The sequence below is a fragment of the Belonocnema kinseyi genome, chromosome 7, assembly GCF_010883055.1.
Source record: "Belonocnema kinseyi isolate 2016_QV_RU_SX_M_011 chromosome 7, B_treatae_v1, whole genome shotgun sequence".
Taxonomy (NCBI): domain Eukaryota; kingdom Metazoa; phylum Arthropoda; class Insecta; order Hymenoptera; family Cynipidae; genus Belonocnema; species Belonocnema kinseyi.
In genome coordinates, this window is record NC_046663.1 from 73,461,422 (window position 1) to 73,486,067 (window position 24,646).

A 24,646-nucleotide genomic window follows, 5' to 3' on the forward strand; every position below is an offset into this window, starting at 1 on the left:
AATGACCAATTCTACAAGAGATTGCTGTGGCTTTATCTATTTAATGTTCACTTTTATGATTCAGAACAGAGCTACATGTATCCTTTTTTAGAGGGAAGTGCCTAAAAGGGTGCAAATACTGTGTGCAGTTTTCTCAATCATGCAGTGTAACAAGAATTCAACCATGTTCGTCACGAAAAGATTGTCCTTATTGCATCCGGACCCACAATTGCAATTTTCTTCCTATAATTTTAAAACGAAATTTGAGACTTTTCTACACTTCTATAAAGATTTAAAATTCAAGTGGCTCAAGTTTGAACGTTTGAATTTAATTTGTTTAAGTTAGAATATTTAGTATTGCAAATGATCGACTGAGAATATTAAAATTTTAATTAAGTATTTAATTTCAAATATTTAAAATAAAAAAAAGTTTCACAATTTAAATATTCCTTTTTAAAATTATTATATATTTTGTAACTTTTAATTTTATATTATACATTAACTTCTGTCTCCTGTTATCACCTTTTCAACAATTTTCAGTATCACGTTTTTTAAAAAGATTTTTATGATATACAATTATTTTATTTTGTACTTTATTTATTTATAAACAATTTACTCAAGTACATCAATATAATTTTTTTACTAAAATTATGAATCATGGAAAAAAATATTTTAAACAAAATGGTTCAACCTTCAATTAAGTGGTTCAATTTTCAATAAAAAATTATGCATTTTTAACTAATAATGTTACAGTAGATATTTGAACCAAAAAAGCTATTAATTTTTTAATCAAAAATAGTTGAACGTAACTGAGAGGTGAATTTTCCACAAGAATCCTCAATCAAAAAAGATTAATTTTCAAACAAACAGTTGAATTTTTGAACTAAAGACGAAATTCTGAACAAAGAAATAGTTGATTTTTCAGCGAAGAAAGATTTTTTTTTTGAATTTGAAAGGCTTTTAAAATATTATTTGTTTTTTGCGAAGAACGGTTTATTAAATTATTTTTCATTTCAAATAAAGAAATTTCCTACCAGAAATTGTTTGATTTGAGGGATTTTTGTATCAAGAATAAAGCCGTAATTCTAAAGCTCATATTTTTATTTCACAAATTAATTTTCCTGCCGTACGAAATATTATAAAATGCTATCTAATGAATTTAATAAAACTTTTAAAATACGTATAAAGCGGACGTGACGAGCAATTACACAAATGCAATAAATGCATTCAGAATAAACAACATTAATAAATACATATCTAAAATATAAGTCTTGTCCGATTCTTAGACAATTTTCAACAAAGCATAATGCTTTACATCAAAATAAACTGAATTTATATCCCTACATTTATAAGAAAATTATCTGAAATCTTGCAATTAAAACTAGCAATAACAAAATTGCTTAAAATGTGTACGTTAATCCTGGTCTGGAAATTTATATTATAAAATCCATTGCACTTAATGTAAGTATAAGGATATAATACGACTTTGAAATATATTATAAAATGAAAATTTGTATAAAATAATATAAAAATTCGTTCCTTCCAAGAGATCACTGATTGAAGTCTCCTAGTTAGAAATGAAATCAAAACAGCTAACTTATCCTAATTTTAATAACCTTACCTTTAATAATAAAATGGCAATAAAAATAAACGCATCCGTCTTCATAGCCCTCACTACTGAAAATTACCTAATATAAAATGTAAAAAAATTTCTTCTGTGATTGACTGCAAACTATTTTTCAATACTGTTAGACACCATGTCGATTTTTTAATACACTTCGCAGCAGGCCTTTGAATGCAAGTAATTGATCAAAACTGATATTTAAAAAAAGCTTTGGTTTCTTTTGATTCCTTCTCACGAGTTTTCCTCTTCATCGCTTGAGTCGAGCGCATAGCAGAACTAAAAATAATAATAAATATAATATATAAGCAATTATTCTTTTAAAGTTTTATAAACAGTTATGGAATTGATTAAATATTTACTTCGTCTAAATCTGGGCGTTTTAACAAATCTTCAAGGCCAGCTAATTTTTCAAGATAATTTGGTTCATTGCAGGCATCAAGGACAAATGAAAATCCTCTCTCTTTGTATTCATTGATAACAGGATAAGAGCAAGCAGTACATGAAGGAAACCGGTGAGTGATTGTTAATCGCATTTCGTGACCCCAGAGCGATCCACGAATCGTATGAGGAATTCCGCCCAATAAACCGATGCTTGAATTATTTTTATTTGAGCGACCTTGATCCTTACTATCATCCATCAAAGCCGCCGCTTCAGTTCTGTAAAAAAAAACATATATAAAACCATTGCAATTTTTAACAAAGGACCCCGCACCAAATGTACAGTAAAATGGCCACCGGTGAAAAATTCTAAAAAATTTTTTTTTTGTATTTTCGAACCTGCAAAGCAATAATTTGAAGGAAAAAAGTAAGAAAAATGGACAGTTTTTTTACAAACAATTGTCAAAGTTTCAATTTTTATATGTATTTTAATAGAAAAATGCTGACTTTCGTGAAAAGTTTTTTTTCTCCTAAACTAATAGTTGGATTTGGTTCAAACTTGCACATTTTTACTATCATTCCTACCAAAACAAAAGGTTCATATCTAAGATCTAGAAAGATAAACGGTTAATGGGGTATACACCATGATATAAGGGTGTTTTCATACCTCAAAACCCAAGTATGGAAATTATCATTTCTTAGTAACTAAAGTCACTAGGTATTTTTTATTCAATTACTAGGGTATGAAATAACTTTCAGATAAGTAGACGAAGTGTGCATGTCAAGGGGTTGTTTAATCATCCCTTATTTAGAGAAGCAGAGAAATTAACTTTTCGTAAGGAATAAATCACCAAAGATCAGACTTATAATTTATAAAAACCCAATTAAAATATAACCCGTTTAAAATATTGATTTCCTTGATTTAATAATCAGGGGATGATTAAATGAACCTGTAAATAAATTCTAATACAAATCCTAAAAAAAATGCTACCTGTATATATTTTAAAGTGATTCTGTTCATCAATGTTATAACAAAAAATATTTCTGGTACTTTATCCCATTTAAAATATCGATTTCCTTGGTTCAATAATTAGGGGATGATTAAATGACCCTGAAAATAAATTCTAATGCAAATCCTGATAAAAAATGCTACCTGTATATGTTTTAAAGTGATTTTGTTGATCAATGTATTAATAAAAAAATCTCTGGTACTTTAATCCGTTTAAAATATCAATTTCCTTGGTTCAATAAATAATGGGTGATTAGGCGACTCTGAAATTAAATTCTTATGCAAATCTTGCTAAAAAAAGCTACCTGTATATATTTTAAAGTTATTCTGTTCATCAATGTTATAACAAAAAATATTTCTGGTACTTTATCCCATTTAAAATATCGATTTCCTTGGTTCAATAATTAGGGGATGATTAAATGACCCTGAAAATAAATTCTAATGCAAATCCTGATAAAAAATGCTACCTGTATATGTTTTAAAGTGATTTTGTTGATCAATGTATTAATAAAAAAATCTCTGGTACTTTAATCCGTTTAAAATATCAATTTCCTTGGTTCAATAAATAATGGTTGATTAGGCGACCCTGAAATTAAATTCTTATGCAAATCTTGCTAAAAAAAGCTACCTGTATATATTTTAAAGTTATTCTGTTCATCAATGTTATAATAAAAAATCCCTGGTACTTTATCCCGTTTAAATACCGATTTCCTTGGTCCAATAATAAAGGGATGATTAAATGACCCTGAAAATAAATTCTACTGCAAATCCTGATAAATATGGCTACCTGCATATGATTTTATGTGATTTTATAAGCCTAATCTTTGGTGATTTATTCCTTACGAAAAGTTAATTTCTCTGCTTCTCTAAATAAGGGATGATTAAACAACCCCTTGACATGCACACTTCCTCTACTTATCTGAAAGTTATTTCATACCCTAGTAATTGAATAAAAAATACCTAGTGACTTTAGTTACTAAGAAATGATCATTTCCATACTTGGGTGTTTGAGGTATGAAAACACCCTTATATCATGGTGTATACCCCATAAACCGTTTATCTTTCTAGATCTAGGATATGAACCTTTTGTTTTGGTAGGAATGATAGTAAAAATGTGCAAGTTTAAACCAAATCAAACTATTAGTTTAGGAGAAAAAAGACTTTTCACGAAAATCAGCATTTTTCTATTAAAATACATGTAAAAATTGAAACTTTGACAATTGTTTGTAAAAAACTGTCCATTTATCTTACTTTTTTCCTTCGAATTATTGCTTTGCAGGTTCGAAAATACAACAAAAAATTTTTTTTAGAATTTTTCACCGGTGGCCATTTTACTGTACATTTGGTGCGGGGTCCTTTAAGATACAGTTAAAAAATAAATAAAGTATTCATCAACTAGCAGTAAATGTGTCCTGGGTTTTTATTTACTAACATTACAAATATAAACATTTCAAAAATCCATACTTCAACAAATTTTAAAATATAAGGAGCTTTTCAAATTTATGAAATAATGCTTAATAATTTCGAGTTAAAAGAAAGTAGATCAGACAAAATTTGGAAAAAAGACTATATTTCAAATGCGATAAAATGTAATTTGAAATTGAAAGTATGAGGAATTCAACAATATTTTATCATTGGTTTTCAAAATTGAAAATTTTCAGAAGACAATTTCGAAATTTTGACTATTATTACATAAGAAAGACGTTGAAATAGTTTAATTTCGATTTAAAAGCATTTAAAATCGAAACTTGACAATCAAACTGAAAACTAATTTGAATGTTTCGAAGTCAAATCTTTGAAAATTTTAGAATTAAACTTTTTTATCATATAAAGAATTTATAATTTAATATTGAAATTGATTCCACTAATTTTTCTAAGGTCAAAAAATAAATTCAACGTCATTTTTCCGTTAAAAATGAAAAAATTTGCATTTATAATCTTTTAAAATTGAATTATTCTGAAAAAAAACATTAAAAATAAACTAATTTTAAATGTAATTTTAAACGTAAAACATTAAAAATGAAAAAATGTGTACCACGAAACGTTAGAAATTTAACGAATCCGAACTTCATTTAAAAATGAAAAATAACTAGGGATTGTGATCTTAAAACTCTTTTCTATACTTAAATCCTTAAGTTTTAAAAAATTATTTAAAGTAAATTAAAATCATTTAAAAATTATTCATTTTCAAATCTTTAAATATACTTTTTAAAATACAACCATTTCAATTTTAATTTCAAAAGTAAACCTTATGGAAGGGAAAAATGGAAAATTCAGCGACTAATATGAAAATTCTTAGGAAAATTCATAACTCTAACATTGTAAAAAGTTTGAACGTTTCAATTCGAAATAGTTTTTTTATTTAAGTTTGAAATGTTCCATATTTATATAGTTTGAAATGTTCGCTTCGCTTGCAACTTTGAGCGCGCATATAGGGCGCGCGACTGTCGGTTCTCGCGCTTTGCGCTCGATAATCTATTTAACTCGCGCTCGATTATATATTTATCCCACATTTGTGCACAGACCTTTTAAAATTAAAGATTAAAACATCAACAGCTGTAATTTGGTAATTGTGAATTCTCTTTTGTTAAAGCGCGTTCGGCTTTAGCTAACACATTCTCTTCACGTATCTCGTGCTTCGCACTCGATTTTATCCAAAAATGTTAACTTTTCTACATTATGTTCAACACTTTTATATCAAATGTATATGACATTTATTTAGATTATTTAGCAATACTCATTTTTCACATAAAACCAATACCATCTCATTATGATGTGAATGTAATAATTAATTATTTTTTGTGCGATAAAAATTTGAAACGTCGATTTTTTAACAAAATTCAAAAAGTCGTTATGATAATCTTACAGTGCCTTCAAAAAGTGAAGTTTTTCTTCTCTTGGCTTTTTTCATATTGTGCTACAACTCTGGTAATTGTCTTGCTTTAAAAAAAAGTCATCGGGATAAACTGTTCATATTTTCGTTTTTTATAAATAGCCGTACATGGAATTTTCGAATCTTGAAAAAATGTGGTCTTTATAATTTTGTAATTTTTATCCAAAATAGCTGGATAACGAACTGGATTTATAGTTTTGGCCCCTAAAACTGTGTGCCAAAGCACAAATCAATCCGAATAGTCTTTCAACAGTTATCCGGCATACAGACGACAAAAACAACGAAAACGACAACCAGAGACAGGCAGAGACGTAAAAACTTTTTTTTCTGACTCAGGAGGTCTCAAAACTTCGACATTTGATGTAATCCACGAAAGTCATTTTTCACATAAAACCAATACCTTCTCATTATAATGAGAATGTAATAATTCCACTTTTAATACTTGGTTCTAAATTATTATTAGGATTTTTAAAGCTTAAATTTGACAACATTATGTTCTTAATTTGTCATTATTATGAATATTGATATTTGCGATTTCGAAGAATTTAAGAAATCAGAACAATTTTGTATGTTTAAAACTGAAAATTTGCAATTTTGAAAGATTAAATACTGAAATTTTTCCGACATTCTTAATATTTAAATGTAATAAAAATTGGAAACCTCTAAAAATGAAGAAATTGCATACCAAATATTTTCGATTTTAAGCTTTCCAAGCAAAAAGACTGTAGTTTCAGGGCCTACAAAATTAAAATTCTTTATAATTCTTCATTCAAAACTATAATTTTAAATTGAAATTATAAACATTTACAAGATGATATGTAAATATTATTAATGAGTATCATATCATGAAGTATCATGTGACATTCAAAGCGATTGGATACATTTTTTTATTGAAAATGGGATTATAATTCAACACTTTCAAAATTCATGAATGCTAACTTGAAGCGTTAAAAATGAAATAATTACAAACTTCTTTTAACAATTGAACCATTCTTAAATAAATCTTGAAACTAAGTTATTCAAACTTAATCATTTTCCAATTTTGCTTTACGCTTTTTAACATTCACTCAATTTAATCTATAGTAAAAAGTTAATAAGTTGAAAATCAATGATAAAACGTTTAAATGTAAGGAAAACCACTTCACGATGAAGTCAATTTTTTATTAAATTGTTTTAAAATTTAGTGAATTTCTCTTTTTCTGTAACACTGCCCAAAAGTATAAGAGAAATACCAATTTTTGTTATCTGAAAAATATATTAAACAAACGTTAATTACGTGAAAAAATGTATTATTTATTATTTCTCCATACATATTTTTAGTTTATCGCGCTTAAATACAAAAGAATTTTAAGTTTAAAACTTTTCCTCTAATTTTTTTCTTGAGCGTGCGATAAAAATTTGATAAGTTTCTGGCGATTTGCACGCTGCAAGTAAATTAAAAACTTGTCGGATAAATATTTCTACTTTTACCAAGAAATCTTGATTAGTTCCTCCGAAAGGACTTTTTAATTTAATCTTTTAAATAAGTAGAGTTACTGTTTTTTTGTTTGCCAATCTCAACTTGCATTGAGAAATTCTGTTATCAAATTCGAATTAAGCAGCCCAAAAAATGTTCGAAAACTAATTTCTATGGAAATCGGATCACTAATAATTCAGATGATGAAAAATGACCGACGAGTTTTTCGAAAAATTGTTTTAAAAAACATGAAAGAAATATTTTCAATCTCAAATACTTTCAAAATTGCTTAATCTATCACCAATAAGGAGTTTAAAAACAAAATACATTATTTCAAAATACTTTTGCAACAAAAATTCTTTCTATCAAACGTGAGCACGGCTAGCCTCGACTGAGTTGAATCCAAAAGTGCTTGCATATCCAGTTTCTCTGTTGTACGTGTTTCGGTGATGCTCCTCGGTTATTTGAAACCAAGAAAGAAAAAAATCGTAATAAGCATTTTTAAGAAAAACAATTTTTCATTTTTAACGATTAAAAATCTCACTATTCTCGAAATGGACGAAGAATATGAATAGCAGCTTATAGTTGAAAATTGTTCAACTTTTAAAACTGTTTGTTCGTAGTTCAGTAAGAATGTGAAGAACATGTTACATGAGATTATTAAGGTTCCTGGCCTTTTTAACGATTAGAAATCTTACTTTTGTAGAAAATTATGTAAAAAATTTAAATGGTACATTAAAAATATTAAAATGAATGTTATTTTAGTTAATTCGTATACATTTTTTATATATTTTTTTAATTAATTAAAACACATCGGAGAAACATATGGTATGGGTTAATCTTTTGTAATATAAGGTAATCTATTCAATCCCTGATATCTTGTGTAATCCTATGTAATTTAGTGGAATACCATCCCAAGCTTTTTTGTATAATTTCTTGTAATATTTTGGTATATTAATAAAAATACAATTTTTTATCTTTTAAATCTCTATTAAACACGAGATTAAGCGTTTTTGGCACTACCTAATTTTTTCATATTGTTTTTTTCACTTACCAAAAACTAAAGAAAATAAAAGTGCTTAGAAAAAAATATAAATTAGTTCATTTTAGTAACGTTATAGACTTTATATCCCTTATATATGTTTTGCTTAATTATTATTGTATTTGTTCCTTTTAAGTTTCTTCTACCTTTGTTCGATTATTTGTCTTTTGTCCTTCTTCACTGTGTGATTATCAAATTAATGATATAGTTGCATACATTTTAAGTAATATATTTTTAAAAAGTGCATGAAATTCTAAAAATATAGGTGATCTATTTATGAGAAAAAATGTTCAAAAGGTACAGAAATCCTTATTGAAACAACCTTGAGACATAACACTTTCAATATCACAGCCAATTAGCAATGCCTCATTTTCATACAAAAAATTTAAAAATTATACTTTTCAAACATTAAAAAAAATTTTTAAACCTAACAATTTTTAATTTCCTAAAAATAAAATTGAAACTTAATTGTTTTCTCAATCGAGTAAGTACAGAAATCAAGTTAGATGTCGTAACAAAAACCTGATCTCTCAAAAAATAGTTTCACTGTGATTTTAAGAATAAAATAATATAACTAATGATGTTATTTCAAATAAAAAAAAACATTATTTTAAATGAAATGTGTTTAAAAAGTGAATTTTTTTACAATCTCTTCTTACCAACTTTTGAAAAATGCTTGAATTATAATAAAAGACTACTGTTTACAATTTTGAAGCTACATTTTTCTATGGCTAAAATCTTGAGTTATTTTTTTTTTAAGGAAATCATTTTCAAACAAATAACTATATTTGAATTTTATTGATTAATTTAATTTTATTATTTTATTCTCTTTAAAACTGGAAACAGAGAGTTTTAGGGAATGATTTTCCTTCCAAAATAAATCATAATTTATTAGGCTTCAACCATTTTTGAAAAATTGGTAAGATGCGTCGTTAAGAAATTATTCAAATGAACAAAATATTGTTAAAATATTGATTTTTTTGTAAGACTTACATTTTTTATTAAAAAAGTATCCCTTTCCGTTCATAATACATGACTGATGATATTTCATTTCTTAAAATTATAGATCATTTTCTTCCAGATACGTGATTTTTGGCACGACAACAAACTTAAGAAAATTTTTTAATATCTATTATATTTCTGCATAAATTCCGAGATTATATCTTTAAATTTGTATAATATTGTGAAACACTATATGTAACCTCATGTAAACTTGTGTAATCCCATGTATTATCATATAAGTTCTTGTAATCTTATGTAATTCTGTAATCTTGTATTCTAGAGTACGTAGAAAATGTATGTGTTTAAACCCTCGATATGGATATTTCATCGTACCTAGTGAAAAAGACACGTTTCCTGTTAAAAATATTTTTGACAAAAAAGAACAGAAAAACAATTAGACTCAATTGGGCACGGCTTGCAATGGGCTTAATCCTGAATCGGGAGTTGAGTGTATTTTACTGTGTCTTGCAAGTCGCAACACATTATAAGCTCAAAGGAACTTTAAATAATGCATACATCAAAAAATTGGATTCAAAATCAGGGTGGCCATTTTAATCGAAGAACAAAATTCCCGGTCATTTCACGGTTATTTTCCGGTTCGCAAATATTTTTCACGCTCAATGTAATTTAAAAAATCTAACTCTATTCTAAACATTTTTCGATTTAAAGAAATAAACAATAAAAAACAAATTAAATTTACACGTATGGAATGGAAGGTACTAACACTTTTCAATTGAAAAACTTGAAATGGAATGTAGAAAAACGGCAAAATTTAGAACTTTTATAAATTATAGAGTTCAAAGATTCAGATTAAATTCCAAAAATATAAATCTACGTTAACATTTTAAATACTCTAAATTAAAGAATCAAGCAATGAACTTTAAAAATGTTCAAAATAATATTTTTTAAGTAATTTGAAGCTAGAGAAATTAAAAAATAAAATTTTGTTTTAGCTTGACAGTTTTTAAATTGGAAGTTAAGTTATTTTCATTTGAAATAGTTTACGCATCCTTCAAAAACATTCAAATTTTATTTTAAAATATTGAGAAATCTAGAAGTGGTTTTATATTTATCCAAATTTAAAATCATTTGTGAAATTTTTTTCGAAGCGTTTAAATATATTTTTAAATGAATTGAATTTTCCCTACAACTTTTAGAAAATTCTGCAAATTAAAAAAAAACCTTAAAATTGGAATTTATAAATAATAATAGGAATACTTCTGATTTGTAAAAAAAATCAGAGTAATCTTAATAGATATTTAGAAGTTTTAAAAATATCAAAATTAAATTTAGAACTTTAAATGATTTCAAATCACTTACAAGAAATTTTGTGATCCGAAAAAATTGGGCTATTCGTACCGAAGTTTTGGTGCAAATACCCACAGCCGAATTTAAAACAAAATGCAGATTTTTGCAGATTTCAACCAAAAAAATTAGAAACTTTAAGAATTGTAAAAGTCTGAAAAAGAATAAAAACAATTTCTTTAGATACCTATGAAAATTGAACATGATCAAGACAGAATCTGAGAGATTTTAACGATTTTTTTTTTAATTTGCAGGATTTTCCAAAAGTTGTAGGAAAAATTTGGTTAATTTCAAAATGTATTTGGAAGTTCTGAACAAAAATTTTAACACACTTCTTTTCAATTACTTGAAGACATTTCAAGTTTTGAATTAATTTTCAATATTTTCAAAACTACGAAATATTTCTTGAAATTACTCAAATTTTGTTTACAAATAATAAGAGTTCAAATGCTATTTATACGTCAAAATTTAACAATTTCAGTTACAAATTAAACATTTTTTAAACAGAACAATTCAAATTGTAACGTTTAAAGTTGAAAAGCTGTTCGAAAATCTACAGATTCAAAGCTTTCTATGTAAAACAATTCAGTTTCAAAGTGTTTACTTTTACATATATTTGTATTCAATATACTCGTCTTAAATGAACATTGAAATTTTTTATGGCTAAGAAAACTAATAAAAATAATATATTAATTTATTGAATTTAACACAAAAAATAATATGAAGGAATACCTAAAACTTTCAATTAAAAATATTTTATTATGAATCATTAAACTTGTTATTTAAATATAAAATTATCGGAATAAATGATATTATATTAATTGCAATTCGTATTATAACTTTCGAATTCAAACAGTTACAATTTGGAAATTTTCAAATTTTGAACGGATTTAGAATCGTTTTGTCAAATCAATTATTGATCAGTTTTTTATACTCTAATTATTTACAAAATGAATAATGAACGATCAGAATTAAAATAAGAACTTTTGCAATGAGACAATAAACACAATCTTGAACCATTGAACTGCTATTCATATTATGCGTTTTTTTGTTGTTGTTGAGAAAAGTGACATTTTTAATTGTTAAAAATAAAAAAGAATGATTTTTTCTCAAAAAAGCGTGCTACGATTTTTCTCTTTCTTGGCTTATGGTAAAATAAACGGGGACATCCCCGAAACATCTACAAAATAGAAACTGGATGTGCAAGCACTTTTGAGATGGAAATATTCGAAGCTCGAGGAGTGACCATAGAGTACTGCGCATATTAATAAATTGTCACATTGACATGATAGAAAATGTCGAAAAATAAAAATAAAAAAACATGCGGACAGAGAGCGAAAAATAGGAGCTTCAATGTGGCCAGATTGAATAATCGTGGATTATTATTATATATATATAATTACTCGTCAGGATGCTGAGTCAAGGCGACTAGAAGTTCGACTGCAAGTCCAGATGCAATGTAAGACAATCCCGGTCGACTAACCGTACATTGTTGATCCAAAGTTCTATCAGTTTGTGACTAAAAATCAAAAACAAGATAAGAATGTAAAAACTCTATATGTAGGAACACTTAAAGAGAAACTTTTTTATTGTTCAACTAACAGACCTCTAAACCCTCAACAAATTTAACATTACAAATAGTTAAAAAGTAATCACGGGGTGGCCGTTTTAAACAAATAAAAAAAATGCTCGGTTCGAAAAATTGGTTCACGGTCAATGAAAATAAAAAATTAAAACCCTAAAGCTAGAAATTTTTCCATTTGAAACAATAAAAACTGAGCTGTAAATCATTTTAAGAAATTTTAGGCTAGAGACATTAAAAATTGAACTATTACATTTTTGTTATAAACTGAACACTTCTTAAATTAAAGGTAAAATTATTTTTATTTTAAATAGTTTAAAACCCCTTAAAAAGCTTCGAAATTTTATTTAAAATATTGAAACACCTAAATGTTGTTTTTCATTCATTCCGACTTAAAATAATGTTTCAACATTTTTCAGATTTAGATTCATTTCTTAAATCCTTGAAATTAAAAATAATTCCTTAAAATCAATCTTCCAGATTTATTTGTGACAATTTTGAAACTCTTTTTAAATATTCTCTTAATATTAAGTTTTCAAAATAAAAAGTCATTTTCAATTGTCCTAGGAATCTTAAGAAAATGTTTGAATTGAATAAGAAGGAATTGAAATGGAATAAACGCGTTTAAAATTGGACTACTTAAAATTGAAAAATGTTGAAAAAGAAGCTTTCAAACATAAAAACTTTCAGATTAAAATTTTGAAAATTGGACAATTTCATTAGAAAAGATGTGAAATTGTATAATTTCTAATTCAAAGCGTTCAAAATTCAAATTTTTTAATTTTAAATTCAAAAATTTCGAAATTAAATGATTTTAGATTAAAATTTTGAAGATAGAACAATTTCATAATGTTAAAATTTCAATCTTTTCCAATTAGAATCTTGAAAAATAGTTCATTTAAAATTAAAAGGAATTATAATTATATTATTTATCATGTTGAATTTATTTCTATAAAACAAGCTACAGCATTACTTTGTTTATAACAACATCTGTTTTGTTCATTCTTTGAACTTGTCACTTTTCTATTTTGTACTCTAACATCAAGTCATCTTAAAAGTTACAATAAATCTATGCTTTTACCAGTTACTAATACCGTTTAATATGTTCGATATTCCGATTAGATCCACCTAGTTACAACATATCATTATGAATTTAAAAAAAATGTAATTCGAAGTGAATAAAATTTCGCAATTTGAAATTAAAAACTAAATTGATCGTTTTAAAGTTTAAAATGGAAAATTTACCATTATGAAACTTTAAAATTAAATTCTTTAAAAAAAAGATTCAAAATAAGAACTTAGTTTTAATAGGAAACATTAAAAATGAACAAATTTATACTACGGAATACAGAAACCGAAACGAATCTGAACTTCATAAAAAACTAAAAAAAATTTAGTCGCAACAAATTTAGATATTTAAACTTTTTTTACTCAAACCCTTACAAATATTAATTCTTTTGAGTAAATCATCATTTTAAATTTTAAATTTTTCAATGGTCAATTATAGTTTTCGAAATTGAACCATTTCATTTTTAATCGCAAAATTTAAACTTATAACAGGGAGTAATTGAAGATTTAGATGTACAATGAAGATTTAGTACTCCAAAACTATAATATGCTTTTTTAAAGCTGAGTTTGAAATGTTGAATTATTTCGAACTTTTTTAAACAAAAAATCAATGCTCAATTCCTGGTTCTAAAATATTTTCATTTTTAAGGCTTGAATTTGAGAAATTATTGTCTCAATTTTTAAATATTTTGAAATTGAAATTCACTTTCATTTATTCCCTAAAATTCTGCGTAAATCCGTTGGAAATTCTTGCGATCTTTTTAATATCATTGATATTATCGATAACTTTTTTAAATCCTTTAAAATATCGTTAAATTCCTTTCAATTTCATTAAATACCCGGAAGTCTTTGAAATTGAGTAAAATATCGCAAAAACATCTTGAAACCTGTAATATCTTTCAAAATTACTTAAAAAATTAAAAATCTTTGAAATCCCTGATATCGTTGACATTTTCTGAAATCTCTGGGAAACTCCAATCTTTTTAATTCTTTGAAATCTCATAAAATTATGACATATTTTTATTTGATTTGATATCCTATTAATTTCTAAAAAATTGTACAATTCTTTCAAATCCCTTAAAATTTCGGAAATGCCATTAAAATTTCTTGAAATATTCGAATCTTTTAAAAAACACTATATCCTTTAAATATTTAAAATCCGTTAAATATTTAATTTTTTTTTAATTCGTTCAAATCTCGGAAATGCTCTTAGACCCCATAAAATCCGTAGCTCACTTCAAATTTCATTGCATTTCACTTACTTCTTAAAGCTCTCTATGAAAATGATTTGAAATTCCCTAATTGAAACCCTATAAAATCCTTTTAAATCCCTAAAATAATTTAAAGATCTTTAAAACCCGCTATAATCTGTTTAAATTTTTAGAAATTCCTTGAAATCTTTAAAATAGGTAAGATCTTTTCTAGCGAAAAAATTTCAAACGGCAAAGTAAAAAAATAGATGCAATAACGAACAATTTAAAAAATAGTAGTATTAGTGTTAATTTTTTTTCAAAATTGTAAAAAAATAATTGTATCATTTTAAAAAGTTTTAAAAAAGTGTGAATAGTGGCATGAGCCCGAGGCCAGAACTAAATAAGAAAAACTCACATTTCCAGGTTGAGTTATATCATTGCAGAAATAACAGCCGAGGTCTTTTCCAGTGGGATTTTGCACCATTAAATCCGGGGTCAAAACTTCTTGTGAATTACGGGTCCCATGGCGTTGTACTGTGTACGAATCAAAACCGAGTGCAGCATTGATTGCTATTTTGTTAATTGCTGCGCATAAAACGGTAGGCAACCATCTAGCCTCTCGCGAATCCAGAAGAAGAAAAACCACATCGTGTTTGGCATACAACTCCTCCAATTTTATTAAGGCTTGTTTTGTCGACTCCATCATACTTTTTCCCACCACGTGACCAGGCATTGGTATTTGCAAAACTACACCCTCTGCATTCTGCAATTTAAATAAGGATTTCATAAATTCAAAGAATAAACACCACCCAGGGAGTCTTCCTCAAACCCTGAAAAAATTCCTGTATAATTCCAGCTGATTGTATATATTTTAATTGATTAAAATTAAAAAATCGGACAACGTCGAGGGTTTATCTTAAATAATGGTTTTTTCACTCCTTGCAAATAATATATAAATATGTAAAATGTATGCAAATAAATATAAAAAATATATATGTAAAATTAAATCATTGTTTTTCATAGATTATTACCGGATATTCTTGAATAATATTATTCATGGCTATCAAATATTACCATAATTTAGTAATAATAAATACATAATTAAACATTTCTTACATTCGTCCCTAAAAACCATGAGTTTAAATAATAATTGAAACAAATATTTAATTTATTTTTATCCTTAAAATTCGTGCATATATTTCATATTCAAAGACCAGAATTTAAATATTCTAACATTTTCAATCATATTTTATAAAAGAAATAAAAAATGTCAAATTTATTTATTTCAATCAAACAAGATTACTTTTCAACAAAATAGTTGATTTGTGAATCAAACCATAGAATGTTCAACAATAATAGATTTTCAATACAAAAGGGCGAGTTTTCTACGAAAATGGACGAATTTTCAACAAAACAGTTAAATTTTTGACATAAAAAGATGACATTTTAACCAAATATTTCGATTTTCAACAAAATAGTTCATTTTCAACCAAATACTCGAATTCTTTATTAACAAAGATGAATTTTCAACGAACTATTCGAAATATTAAACTTTAGCCAAAAACCGTTGTTTTTTCAACCAATTAGATGAATTTCCAAGCAAAAAACTCGAATAATTCAGAAAGCAGTTTACATTTTAACCCGAAAAGGTGAATTTTCAACAACAAAATTAATTTTCAGTCATTAAAGTTGAATTTTCAACAACAACACTGAGTACTAACCAAACCCTTGGATTTAAAACCAAATAGTTTAACTTTAAAGCAAACGAAATGATTTTTCAATAAAATAGTTGAACTTTTAAGAAAAACTGTGAACCAAAATTAGATGCATTATAAACGTAAAATGTAGGTTGATATTTAAAAAAAAATTACGAATATTCAACAAAAAAGTTAAATTTTCAGATTTAAAAAGGGAATTCCTAACAAAATACTAAAATGTACAATCAAAGAGATGAATTCTAAATTAAAATGAATAACTCCACACAAAAAATGACTTTAACAAAAGAGTTCAAGTTTGAACCAAAAGACAAATTTGCAACCAAAAAGACGAATTTTCTACAAAACACATGAATTTTAAATTCAGAAATATTAGTTTTCTATTAAAATGATAAATCTCAGAAAAAATTTAGTTTTAAGAAGTAATTTTAAACCCCTAAAAACAGTTAAAGCTTCAAGCAATTAGTTAAATTTTCAACTAACAAAGATTAATTCTCAACAAATAATGCAAGAATAGATATTTCAATTAAATAGTTGAATCCTTAATCAAAGAAGATAAATTGTTAACGGAAAAATATGAAACTTCTACCAAAAGAAATTAATTTCTAAACTAAAAAAGGACAAAAATAAAAATATAATGGACAGGAGAGAGTAACTACAAAAAGAAATAGAAATACAAGGGAAATACATTACTGACAAGAATATTATATCAGGGTGGCCGCAAAATTTAATTTTCAAAATTTTCTTACTTTTCCCGGACTAAATTTTCATTTTCACAAACAATTAATAGTCCAAGACCAGAATTTTATTGTTGTAAGAATTTTAACATAGACAACAGCACAGTAAAAAATTTCGTTTTAAATTGGACAATCACGAAATTAAATGATTTCAGATTAAAAATTTAGAAATTAAAACAATGTTAAGATCTCAGAAATCGAATTTTTTAAGATTAGGTCATTTAAAATTCAGAACAATTGAAATTGTATTATTGACAATTAAAAGGGTTCAAAAGTAAATAATTAAAAATTGAAAACTTCTAAATTTGAATAATTTTAAATTCAAAGTGATTAAGATTTGGCAATTTAATATTCAAAACTAAATTCAATCTTTCAAATTCAAAGCTTCTGAAATTCTAGAATTTGTAATTGTTATTAAATAACGAAATTATAATTTAACATTAGAGCTGCTTAGACAAATTTGTATAAAATCAAAGAATTAATTGAATTATATTAAGAAAAACTTTCAAACTAAATAGTATTTTTTAATGGGAAACATTAAAAATTAAACGAATGGGGACTTTATTTAACACTAAACAAATTTTAATCACCAAAAATTGTGAAATGGAAACTTTTTGATAATCAAACCCTTTAAACTCTGAATTATATCAAGTAAATTTAAATCACTTAAAAACTAATCTTTTTTGAATTGCTAATTATACTTTTCAAAATTCAAACAATTACACTTTTGTTTCGAAACGAGTAAAATTTATGAAAGAGAATTTCTTAAACTGCTTTTTCAACATGCAAATTCAGTACTCTAAAATTTTAGCCATTTGAAATGACCGATTATTCATTCACTGATGCATCAATTTCAGTTACATGATACATAGTTTAATTTTTGTATGTTTTAAATTTAAACCTAATTTTTAATTTTTTTAATTAAAAATCTCCCTTTAGAATTGTTATTCGCTTTAACAATTTCCCAGTGACATATTTTTAAATTTGAAATTCTTTATTTGTTTAAATCTTCAACTAAAAAGGAAAAATTTTAAGATATTACATTTAAAATAAAAATAAAAAATACACAAAATGATTGCTGTAATATGATTCCATTTTTTGAAATTGTACAAATTGAAGCTTTGCAGTTCGAAATTGCTTTATATTTATATCTACATAAAATGATAAAATTCAAAACTGACTATCAAGACTTTCAATACAACATTTTTGAATATTTAATAGTGGAATGGTCTTATCATTCTGAATAATTATATCAATTTTAATCTTCAATATCGTAGAATTTTAAATATGAAACCTCCAAGAATTAATCTAAACATTAAATTATAAAAAACTTTAGTTTCAGGGCCTCAAAGATTACATTTTTATAGAATTACGCATTCAAAGCCATGATTATGAATTAAAATTATAGAAATTTTAAAGACAATAAATATATTGTCAATAATTAGAATATATATATAGTATCAAGTGACATTCAAAACGACAGCATAGATTTTTTTTTGTACAAAAAAATATGATTTCTGTCAAAAAAATCACTGTAATTTTCACCTTTCAAAATTACAGAATTTTAAGAATTGCGAGAAATAGTGTGAAACTTTAAAGTGTAATTATTCTAAACACTTTGAAAATTATATATTAGCTCACTATTTCCTGTAAATATCAATGCATTGCAAGCTTAAATAAACTTTAATTAATGCATGAGCGACAAATTTTATTGAGATTATGTAAAGAGTACGAATAATAGACGATTGGATTTTTAAATAGTAAATATTTCATGTATAAATTAATAAAAATTTACTTTGAGTTCATGTTTGCCATTTTTTCCATTTCATTATATAAGATGTAAATTCCATCTGAAGCCCTTTGTTTTCGATAAAGACTTATTTTTAGTATCCAATAAATACTTTAAACTCCACAAAAAAATCGTTAAGACACTTTTATGCACAAATTAAAATGCCATTTTCAAATTGCGCCTATTTTTTCTAGTTCGGATTTTTGTCACCAGGTAGCGCATTACAGTTTAACCATTCCTATTATATAAATTTCCTGAAAAATCGATGTTTTCCAGGCGAGTAAACAATCTGAACACCCTGAGGATATGTGAAAAATTAAATCGAATTAAATAAAAAAAAGTGCCTACCAAACTGGGTTGAATTTTGATTAAAGCCTCCTTCGCAGCTTCTGCTTTATGTCTACGTTTGACAGCATCTTCATGAGTATACAGGCTCTGTCTTACAGTATTGCTATGAGACACAACGGAATTATCTACGAAAGTTATTGTGTGAACTCCCCAGCCAAGCAAAACTCGAGCGACAGAACAACCAAGAGTTCCAGCACCCAGAAGAAGGCACCGAAGTCCACTGATTTTTTCGAGATCTAATTCAGGAACTAGACGCCACTTAATCAGTTTCAGATTTAGGTTGACTGCTCTGCTTGATAACCTGTTTAAAAAAAAAATGAAATGTAAACGTGTTTAAACTATTTATAAATTAGATCCTCAATTTCCTTGCTTAGTATGTCAAACGTACTTTATAGGGTCCATTGCATCTGACAAGTCTGCAATATTAGGTCCCATTTTTCCATTCGCATTCGATTCCCAACCCACAAATCGACCCTCCAAAATAGATTTCCTCACAGATTCCACATCTTCGTGTACTTTAGATATTAAGGTATAAATGATAGATTTTTGAAGATCGCTTCCCCTTATCGAGAGAAAGTTGATCGAACTATGAAAACTGAAATTTGGAGCGTGCCAGAAAAGTAGACAAAGCAAATTTCGAAGAGGCCAACCTGGAGCTAAGTTTCCACAGGGGTCATAAAATGAAAAATAGATATTACAGTTGTTTTCCTGTTGATAATAAAATAATTGAGTTCAATGTATAGGAAAATGGCGTCTCAAAAATAATAATGCACATCATTCAAATGAAAAACTTACCGATTTTTTACTATCTAGGTTCAGACTTTGCACGAATTCTATTCCTTCTGCTAGACTAGTTATTTTTAAACTATTATTTTCAGTCGACACAAAGACAGAGAAGAAAGATTTGGATTTACTGTCTAATTGTAAAAACCCTGCTTGCATTTCCTCAATTTGACTAGAAGTGAATTCATCACAAATTGGCATTGGATTCCGCTGATAATAAGTTTCAGGCAGATTATACGGAGTCGGATGTGCCACCCAGTAATAAAATTTGTACTTTTTTAAATCAGAGAAAGAAAGCATGAGGAATAAAGAAAGCCTCCATGGTTCTTTAATAGCAGTTCCACTTGTTATTGCTTCGATCAAGTATTTTCCTAGCAAATCTATAAATTTCTCAGGGTCTGTTTGTTTGAACAACTCGAAGGTATTGGTGTTGAGCATGAAACCATTACAGGCGATGGCTTTATCGTGTGATGTTGTTTCAAGATTTCTGAAATCAAATGTTAACTTTAGAATGGAAAATTACGAAATAAAAGATGTCAGATAAAGAAATTCATTTCAAATCCACTTTTCTTCATAATAAAAATCGCTCTTACTAGAGCAGGGATCACAGCGCAAAAAGAGCTCAAACAAGGGTAAATAGGGTATTTTTTACAAAAAAGGGGGCAAATAGGGGAACGATTCAACATTTGTTTTTAAATTTATAAAAGAAGAAAGAGTCCTTTTATAAGAAATTGCATAGTTTTCAAATCCTGCTAAATGATATTTTAATCATTCCTGAAATTAATTTTTTTACTTGGATATACTTAGGTTGTTGGAAATCCATTCACGCCGTACTAAAATAGTCTGAGAAAAAACCATCTTCAGCTCAAATGAAAAGAAGTTCAAGTTTGTGATTCTACAATATTTTACACTAGCAGCAAATGAACGCGCGTGAACCGCATATTGACGTCCCTCAATTTTTATTTTATAATATCAAAATCAATATATTTAAAAATCCATAATATCAAATTTTTTAATATTAAGAGTTCTAGATACTTTCAAAATTAGTTACATAATTTAAGAAAATGATTAGTTCCAGTAAGTAAGATATGTTTCAAAAACTCGAACTTTCGAAATTGGAATATTTTCATAGATGTCATTATTTTTTACGTGTCTGGAGATCTTTACTTTTCCCATAATTATTGTCAGCAAAACATATATTAATAAATCAAAAATGTTTTATAGCAAAATTCCTCGTTATTTTATAATATTAGAAAATGAAAATTTTTCAATTACAAACGCTATTACTTTTTAATTGACTTGTCACTGAAAGCAGTATAAAAAAATTTAATTTAGGAAGTAAAACTAAAAGAGTTCAATTATAAATATTTCAAATTAAACCATTGAGGAAGGAAACAATATCAAATACAAATTTTTTAAACATTTCAAATAAAAAAAGCAACCATTTTTGGTTTTATTTTATTATAAAAAAAAGTTTACGATTATAAAGAAGTTTGTTTAAATTGTGATGAGTCTATACATTAATTAAATATTATCGGAAATGTATATATAAAGACAAAAATGTTAAATCTGCTAAAACCCGCGTTTCAATTTTCCGAACTGGATTTTGGTAGTTTATGAAATTTTTTTAAATTTTAGAACTTATTAAATTTGTGACGAATCGAAAAATATGATTAAGATTAGTTTCAAATTTTGTATAATTTTGGTCTAATCGAAGAATTTCAGGGATAAATTATTTAATATAATTATTATCTACTGAAAATTTCGATCAGACTGCTTAATCTGATAGAAAATATTATTTTTGATATTTTTTGAAAACACTACCATTTTTTAAATTATCATTGAAATTAAATTTTTAACAATTTTTTAAATACGTATTTAAATTCTGTGCTTTTGTGTTTGAAAAACCCACACATTTTTTCTTTATACCTCTATAATTCTTGATTTAATTAAGTTATTTATTGTCTTCTTTTTAATTTTGATAGCATTTATTATCTGCTTTGGGAATCGATTTCGAAAATCGATCTACTGAAAACCCCAGTTTTTGTATTTTTTGCAAATTTTTTTGTTAAATTTGTAATCTCATAAGGAAAATAGCTTGTGACTTTTATGTGGGCTAAACAGCTGTTACCAAGACAAATTGATCCCCTAAATTTAAATTCTCTCATTTTTCTTTCAAACAACGACGGACACAAATAAATTGTGAGATATAAGTTTGCACGTCTAAAAAGATTTATGAAAATAACCCCTTGCTCTTTTTCGATATCTTGCATTGTTTACGAGAAAAGTTAAAAAAATTTATTTATAGAAAAACAAGTTTTCCGGTCTCAAAAATGGTTTATGCTACATAAGCCTAAGACGATCCATTTTTTCTATTAGCAGAAAGCAAGATGTATTTTTCACATAAATTTTTTAGACATGCATAAATTTATCTCAAAAATTTTTGTAGTATCTGTCGTTTTTGAGAAAAATTAGAAAATTAGATTTTATGAGAGAGAAGATTCTTCTGGACAGAAAAGTTATTTAGCGCACATATGTAAACTCACAAGATGTATTTCCTTTATGAAAGTTATACTTTAACAAAAAATAAAATTAAGTGTGTTTTTTGAAAAAAATCGACTTTTAATTTTTTCATAGAAACCACCATTTTGTGAATTCTGAACCTTTGATATATTTTTGGTGCGTTTTAAAAGAAGACAATAAACGCTGACAAACTTAAAAAGAAAACGATAAATATCTCAATTAGGTCAAAAAGTTTCTTGAAACACAAAGCAAAAATCCTAATACATATAACTTCATAGAAATTTTTGAAATGTAAATTTGAAAAAAAATTCGCTTGATTCCCTCTAAAAAATTGTATAAAAGTATTGTGATTAATTTTTTTTATCTGCATCACCTCACACAAAAGAAAATTAACTACAGAAATAAATTGAAACATAAAATTCTTCCTTCAGTACAGAACTTTTTGGACAGACGTCTTATTTAGTTTTAATTACTACAAAATCGACTATGCCATTCATTATTCCTAACAAAAAAATTTATTTAATTTGAGCACTTTTTCGAAAATTTCAGCTAACTTTAAATGATCCTAAAGTCAGGTCATAATTATTATAATATGTCTCACATAATGATAATTCTTTTTTCAAATTTAAATTTTATCTTCAATGTGTACAGACAAACTATGATACTTTATTATATAGTTCATTTTTAATATATTTAATTTTTATAGATCCAGCAACAAAATATTGTAGTTTCAAACTTTTATTATTTTTAAATTCTAAATACTTTTCCGAATAATAAAATTTTCGAAGTGGGAAATTCCTAAATAATAAAATTAACAAACAGCTTATAATATTACGGAATTGGGAAATTCCCGACAGTTTATAGTATTGCCGAATTTGAACATTTCCGACAGAACATTGCCGAATTATAAAACTCCGTAATTTAAACCATTATTATGTTATTAAATTATCTATAAAATGAATTAAATTATGGGGCGACTGAAAAATCCCGAAAATAAAAAATTTCCGACACTGTAAAATTCCCGAATAATAAAATTTCCCAATAATCGAATTTCCGAATTGAAAAAATCTCGAATTGGAAAATTCCCGAAGCGTTTATAATATTATCGAATTTGAAAATTCCCGACAGAAAATTGCCGAATTATAAACTATTATAATTAAAAATTATATTACAATGAAAGTTTTATTTACATTTATAAAAAAAATTTAATTGCTTACATTTGGCATATTTTATAATTCGCGAATTATAAGTTCCGATACTTTATGATTCGACAATTATTTATCGGGAATTCTCAAATTTATCAATATTATAAACTGTTCGGGGATTTTATTTTTCGTGAATATTTCAATTCGGCAATTTTATTATTCGGGAATAAGTATAAAAAAATGAGTACAAATCTGTACTTTCTTACTCATTAAAAGACGTATAATCCAAAAACAATGGATTTGATTGATGATCATCCAAACTGTAACTTCCCCATAAAGGTATATCTATTTTATCTTCCAACTTAAACTTGTCAATCTTCAGTTCAGAGAATTTTGCCCAGAAACTAGATTCTGTAGCAGACCTCAACTTAGAAAATTTCACCACATTGTCTGCCATTCTTCGTGATTAATTTGTTAATTCAGGTACAGCTTTCTGAAATATAAATACGAGAATATAAATTTGAATTTTTAATTACTTAATAAGTTTTAATTGTTAAAAAATAAAGAAATCTGTCTAAATTGGTAGGAAGCGAAAATTCTGTACGTTAGATAGATTTGTATTCTTGGGGTAAATTGGCAAAATCTCATGAATTCGGAGCAAAATTGATGTGAAATAAAAGTAAAACCCCTAGTAAAACGTCAAAAATTATAGGTTAGGTGACTGAATTGTGGAAATTATGGATGACACTCTTATACCTATCACGATTTAATAGAAAATACAAAATATTTTTACAAGAAATACTTTTTGTTCCAATCATGTGTTATGTTTATATGCAATGCTCTATATTGTTGCAAATTAACAATAAAAGTCACTCTTATCACATAACACTGCACTATATTCACTGTTTTTACTGAATCACTAGGGGCGGGTGGGGGAAACGCATTTTAGAAAAAGAAGACTCGTCGGCCTCTCTCTTTCTAAATGTGATATGTGTTTCGCCTAGAATATCGAAGATTTTACACTAGACCTTGAACTTTCCACCAGCTTTCCACCACATCAAATTCCCTAAACTGG

The 24,646-nt window shown here is 26.3% G+C and overlaps 1 protein-coding gene across 3 annotated transcripts; it reads right to left on the reverse strand.

Moving 5' to 3' along the window:
* Positions 1-1,099: 1,099 nt before the first annotated feature.
* On the reverse strand, positions 1,100-24,505 carry LOC117177171 (ubiquitin-like modifier-activating enzyme ATG7). Of its 3 annotated transcripts, none has more exons than XM_033367680.1 (9): positions 24,365-24,505; positions 23,838-24,064; positions 19,916-20,390; positions 19,509-19,828; positions 19,121-19,421; positions 14,947-15,294; positions 12,092-12,207; positions 1,963-2,260; positions 1,100-1,879 (listed from the first exon to the last, which is right to left on the reverse strand). In XM_033367680.1, exons 2-9 carry the CDS (start codon positions 24,026-24,028, stop codon positions 1,835-1,837), a joined length of 2,094 nt encoding a protein of 697 aa, XP_033223571.1. In that variant the 5' UTR covers positions 24,029-24,064; positions 24,365-24,505; the 3' UTR covers positions 1,100-1,834. The 3 variants fall into 3 exon arrangements, with proteins under 3 accessions (XP_033223571.1, XP_033223573.1, XP_033223574.1); XM_033367682.1 differs by having other exon boundaries at positions 24,374-24,497; XM_033367683.1 differs by having other exon boundaries at positions 24,328-24,497.
* Between the last annotated feature and the right edge of the window lie 141 nt (positions 24,506-24,646).

Excerpts from the sequence above, each read along its gene's own strand:
- LOC117177171 (XM_033367680.1), bottom strand. The coding sequence starts at position 24,028 with ATGGCAGACAATGTGGTGAAATTTTCTAAGTTGAGGTCTGCTACAGAA. Across the intron at positions 19,422-19,508 it reads GATGCAATGGACCCTATAAA|GTTATCAAGCAGAGCAGTCA; the intron begins GTACGTTTGACA and ends TTTTTTAAACAG. Across the intron at positions 15,295-19,120 it reads TCAAAATTCAACCCAGTTTG|AATGCAGAGGGTGTAGTTTT; the intron begins GTAGGCACTTTT and ends TTTAAATTGCAG.